The sequence below is a fragment of the Oncorhynchus mykiss genome, chromosome 2 (genome assembly GCF_013265735.2).
Source record: "Oncorhynchus mykiss isolate Arlee chromosome 2, USDA_OmykA_1.1, whole genome shotgun sequence".
NCBI classification, from domain to species: Eukaryota; Metazoa; Chordata; class Actinopteri; order Salmoniformes; family Salmonidae; genus Oncorhynchus; species Oncorhynchus mykiss.
In genome coordinates this window covers 90,463,941-90,469,961 of record NC_048566.1, presented here as the reverse complement: position 1 = coordinate 90,469,961, position 6,021 = coordinate 90,463,941, and the positions used below count along the sequence as shown (strand labels likewise).

General features: G+C 39.5%; 1 protein-coding gene across 1 annotated transcript in view; it reads left to right on the top strand.

The window, feature by feature from the left end:
- Positions 1-5,276, top strand: part of cav2 (caveolin 2) — a 5,504-nt gene extending 228 nt beyond the window's left edge. The window contains exons 1-3 of the mRNA XM_021576637.2: positions 1-233; positions 1,153-1,340; positions 2,838-5,276. The exon at positions 1-233 is cut by the window's left edge and continues 228 nt beyond it. Of these exons, the coding sequence (XP_021432312.1) occupies positions 1-233; positions 1,153-1,340; positions 2,838-2,988 (572 nt within the window). The 3' untranslated portion in view covers positions 2,989-5,276. The remainder of the gene's footprint in view (positions 234-1,152; positions 1,341-2,837) is intronic.
- Positions 5,277-6,021: the final 745 nt, after the last annotated feature.

Sequence of the window (6,021 nt, the reverse complement as noted above, 5' to 3'; positions counted from 1 at the left end):
GTTCCAAATGCAAAGAGCGCTCCCAGCTTCTGACCAACGACAGCTCTACGCCGCTCACCGCGTCGCAGGACTGTCAAGTGAAAATGGGTCTCGAAAAGGTGAATTACGAAACGAGCATTATCATGGACGAGGACGAGTTTAACAGATCAATCGAACCGATTCTGTCGAAAAATGACAAAGTATATGCGGCGATTCCAGACCGAGATCCCAATGACATAAACGCGCACTTAAAGGTAAGCTACCCTATCAGTGTATCAGCACACCGTGCGTTTCGGGTTTCACAAAGTAAACTACAGTATGTGGATATGCCTATATCAAGCCATAGTTCGATACTTTCATTATGTCATTGTTACTTTGCCATAAGTAATAAACTAATAACAACATTGTATGCTGTGCATGCGTAATAGCTGCACAAATCATTGCTTTTGCCTATGAGTATAGTTTATAAATTGGCTGTGAGTTTTCATTTGTAGTTTTCTTATCCATCCATTTCCTGAACCAACCTGGTCTCAGAGCATTTCGGATTATTCTATACGTAAATCTAAGTCACGTTTCCTATGTATTAATTTGTGTATTCATTTGTTAATTTGTGGATGTCCGTCACCCATTGTTTATTATATGTTATGGATTACAATTCATATTATATGTTACGAATTTGTAAAATTGAAAAAATGTTTGAAAAACACATGATATGTTACAATTTCTAGATAGACTAGGGGTTAGGGTGAAGGTTAGGGTTAGTGTTAGGGTTAGGGGAAGATTTAACTAACATGCTAAGTAGTTGCAAAGTAGCTAAAAAGTAGTAAGTAGTTGAAAAGTTGCTAATTAGCTAACCGTTGTCCAGGATGAGATTCCAACTTGTAACCTTTGTGTTGCTAGACATTTGCATTATACGCCTACTCATCCACCCCAACCAAACACCCAATTTTCGTTTTTGCCTTAAGTAACCATCTGTCTTATTTAAACATACCAAATGTAACATATCATACCAATGTGTGTGTTTCGGATTTTTCATTTACTATGTTACATCTAGTCTATGAGACCTGGCTGCACTTCAAAAACATCTGATTGTTTGTTTGTGATTTTACAGGACATATGGTGACAGATGGGTATATGAATGAATGATTCCTGACAAGATGTCTCCTTCCACAGGTTGGTTTTGACGATGTGATAGCAGAGCCCAGTTCGAGCCACAGCTTCGACAAAGTATGGATAGGAAGTCACGCTGTCTTCGAACTGGTCAAATATGGCTTCTACCTAATATTGACCACCATCCTTGCTGTGCCCATGGCGTTTATCCTTGGTATTGTCTTCGGGGTCTTCAGCTGTGTTCATATTTGGTATGAACATCACATGCTATCTTGTTGTTTCTTTGCTTGGCCAAGGGCCAATGTTTCCTTTGCCTGTTATGCTGCCTAAATGTTTTGTCCCATTGATGACAGAGAGGGTGGTATACTGCGTGTCAGTTTGCACAGTTAAGCTGGTATATTGACATTAACATAAGCTAGTTAGTTCACATCATAGGGAGGGTAAAACTGTGAAGAAGTTTGAAGTGTTTTAACTTGATTTTGGTCATTATTTGGTAAACTTTCCATATGCAGGTATATAGGGCTATTTTCCATGATGTACTATTTGCGTGCCAGTGGACACAGGTGCCTAAAATACCACTTAAAAACTATCTTTTGGTATTTGTTTCAGTAGTCAGAAAGTGTCGCAGTATGATGTGTTTTGCTATAGCAACAGTGGTCGAATGAAAACAAATACCAAAAGATAGTTTTTGAATGGTATTTTCCTTTAAGTTGCAGGGATATCGTGCAACTCCTTACATTCACAAACTGCCTGAGAGCCACTTAGTAGGCTGGCTACTTGCTGAAACAACACCAAAAGTCAGGCACTGTATAAAAAGTTAGGAGGAATGCAGTGTTCCAGTAGTAGTGGAAAAATGCCCCCATAACCCCTGCCCGACAGTTGGCATTCTAGTCTGCCTTGCAGCACCGTAGGCCTATTTTCTGAGGAGAGTGGGACATTCCACTAGAATAGATAGGCTACATATTGTTTTGGGCATTGTTTTGTGGGCATGTCACAAAGAAACTTTCATCTGACCTTTAATACAGTTTCTGGACTAGTTTCTCCATGTCTCAATGTCTCAGTCTCTCTACATAATTTATTTTGCTTAAAAGCCATTGTCTGCAACCCAAATGGCACCCATAAGGCCCATAGTTCTTTGGTCAAAATTAGTGCACTATATAGAAAATAGGGTGCAATTTGGTACGCAGTTATTGTGTCGAGGAAGAGTAAGTCGGCACTGTCTGTCACAGCTTTTATGGCGGATAAGCAATGTAAATATGGCGTTGGTGACATAGGCAGAAATCAATAGAGGGTGGAATGGCAACTGTAGCAAATAGTTGACCCTGTGTCTGGTCAATAGATGGCTGGGGTTTGGCTGAGTGTTACAAGACACAGTGGCACTAGAGAAAGGCACATTGATAACAACACACTCCCTAGCCTTAATACATATTGCAGGCTACAAGCATTCATGAAAGTCTGCATTAACTGTTTACGATTATGAATATCCCAAAGGGACAAATTAAGACGATGAAGAAGGCTGTGTGTTGAATGCATGTTAAGAGGTACTCTGCGGTCTGTAACAAGCACAACTTGGCTTTCTCATGCACTTGATATTAAACTCAAGGTTATAGGTTTCTCGTAATGTAATACATATACGTATGTGTAATAGCTATGCACGACTACACACGATGTGCACTGGAAGAATACTGCATGTTTGTGATGCACAGTTGAACCTGTTGTTGTGGTCCTTCCTTTTCTCCTCCCTTCAGGGTGCTAATGCCGGGGGTGCGGAGCTGCCTAATGGCGCTGCCCTCTGTCCAGGTGGTCTGGAGCAGCCTGACAGACATGCTCGTCTCCCCTCTCTTCCACAGTATGGGCCGGTGTCTGTCATCAGTTCACGTCAAGACCACAGACAACTGATAGGGGCTTTCCTTCCCTGTCATGAAGACGCACAGAGGGGGGAAAGCAGGGAGTCGGATGAGAGAGACTTAAAAAGGATTTATTTAAGGCTATAACTTTTTTTGACATATGTCTAAGTGGAAAAATAAGATATCCTTTACTCTTGTTTGTGTTGAAATATATAAGCTCTTTATAAAGCCAACATCAACACTCCATAATATCTGCTAGAATTATGATATAATCATTTATAAGAAGGCTAACGGCTACCTGTAAAGTAATGGTATGTTTTTAAGTAGTCATAAAGGTTGATTGGGGTAAACTTCCCTTAGACAACACCATGACACCATCTGGGTAATAACATGATCCAACATGATCATTTATATCATCTGGAATTTCACAAAAGATTAATAATAAGGTTTGATGTTTATAGAAGTTATTGTGTCCAGCTTTATAAAGGGTTTTTATGTATACTGCCAAAAGGACCATTTTGCATTTGTGACCAAAACAAATTATTGTCATTCCATAGTTCTGATTCTGATTCTAAAGAACTGTTTTAATCATATTCGATCAGATCAGGGCAACATGTTTTTTGACGATAAGGCATCATACCATCCCTGGCAGCAGACATGTAATATTTGTGTAGTTTCTGCTTTTTATGTGATGTGTATATATAGCAGAGAATTCAGCTGGAAATTGAATGAATGAATTGCTTCATATGTTTTCTGTAATAGAGTGTACATAGATCCAAGATTCTGGGATGCAGCTTATTGCATACTTGTGCAGCCTTATTTTGCTACTGCTGTGTTGATCTCGCAGTGCTTTGGATATATTTTTGGGCGTTAGCTTTTATACTAAGGGGCAGTTTCCCGGACATAGATTAAGCCTATAAATTCTCTATTAAGCTTCCTTTTTGTCTCCATTACGCTTGCTTTTCTCTGTCTGGGAAACCGTCCCTAAAAAACCTACGGTAAAAACCTAAGACAGTTATATACATTTAAACAAGAAGTGGACTAAATGTCCAATATAATATGAAACACGAGTATTGGCTCTCTAACTTACTATTTATATGCCACGCACATTTGTCATGTTTCATGATTGTCCATGTTTTGATTGAAGTCATGAAAAAACTGGACAGAACTTGCTGCTTGTGTTCCTTAAGATAATGAGGTGAATACACTCCAGTTAATTCTATTGAGTGAAGCCTTGATACACTTGTCAGGTACATGGCCTACACTCTTAGAAAAAAATAAAATGTACTATCTAGAACCTAAAAGAGTTATTCAGCTGTCCCCATAAGAGAACCATTTGAAGAACCCTTTTTGGTACCAGGTAGAACCCTTATGTGTTCCATGTAGAACCCTTTCCACAGAGGGTTCTACATGGAACTCAAAAGGGTTATACTTGGAAACAAAAAGGGTGCTCTTATGGGGACAGTCGAAGAACCCTTTTGGAACCCTTTTTTCTAAGAGTGTAGGTGCTGCTGAGTTTGTTTTTAGCAGCTAGTAGTAGCTAGCGTGCATGCTTTACTTCCAAACCCAACTATAGAGAGAATCTCTACAGACAGATCTCTGACAGAAATATCTGGCAGATGGTGCCACCAGTTTTTCGCAGCTCATATCAATAATAGGACTCACACAAGACCCTGTGCTTTGTTTCACCTTTTACTGCAGTGTGCTGAATCAGGGTCACACTGAGTGTTTCTTGGTAGTCTTAAACAAATCTACTTTGAAACAAAGGTATACCTCACACATGTGGTTATGGGCTTAAAAAAGACACCTGTACCATGTCAGATATAGAGTTGGAATGTGTTAATTCATGGGATGTATCCCATTATTAGCCTTTACTTACATCACAGAAGACTAAAATATCAACAACAAAATCATTTGACGTAGAAACACAGGATTTTCTGTTATAAAATAAATGTATGTTTATTCATTATGAAATTATAAAAACGATTAATAACATTCCACCCATGAGGCCACTAGAGGGCAAGTTTGTCATTTGACTGCAAGAAAGGGACAATCAAGCGCAGCGGTTCTCTCAGTGACTTCTAATCATTCGGCTGTAATGCAAGACAGTTCACAGGCCATGTCTGTACTTGGCTGAATTGGTTCTTCTCTACCGAGAGAAAATTGCAGGAGGGATTGTATCGGTGTTGAGTTTAGGCTGGAGGTTTTCTTAATGAGATGAAACAATGTAGTAAAAATGGACAACGATATGATTCTAATTCTGCTCAACAAACTTTGATTTGTGTAAAGTACCAAAAATGACCCTTTTCTTCACAAATAAAGATTCTTATTTCTAAAATGTTCTGAGTATTGCTATGTCTGTCTGTCATAGAAGGTAATGCGAACTGTGACAGGAGGGCTAGGGTAATGTTTCTCAGTCTCAGTGCCAGAGAAAAGTCATAAATTACTAACTGAGCTGGTCTGATTGCACAAGACACAATCCTATATAGAGAGGAGAAGAGCTGCCTCTGCCTGTGGGCCTATGGCGCATGACCTGGGGCTCAGTTTATAACCTACAGGTTTACACACAGCACAATACTGACTTGGAAGAATATTATATAATGATAATCTGCAGGTTTACACACAGACAACATTCTACTGATTCGGTAGAATGTGAAAAATATTCCATACTGCGATGATGGTTCTACAACGTTCGTCCAGGGAAATTCCCCAGATTTATGAGTTGTTTGACTTATGAGCCTTCAATGTATCTGGGTCAACACATGTACCTTCTGCCTACGGTTATCCCCCTGGTTACAGGCCTTCAGTCTAATGTGAAGTGTATTCATCTACTTCTCTCTGTTCCCTGATGCCAAAGACAAGAGGAAGGGGTCTTCTTTCTTCTACATTTGGGTACTCACTGTGTGATCTGGAGCCAGAAGGCATATTTTCCAGAACCATCTATCTTGCACAAATAGCACTGATACATGACTGATAAGAAAAAGCAGCTGTCTCCCTTTTTTGCATACAGCAGTACAGTTTTCCCCTCGGGACATTAAAGAACCTTTTAATAAACGAAAACTGGACACAGACTTTTTGCATAGTC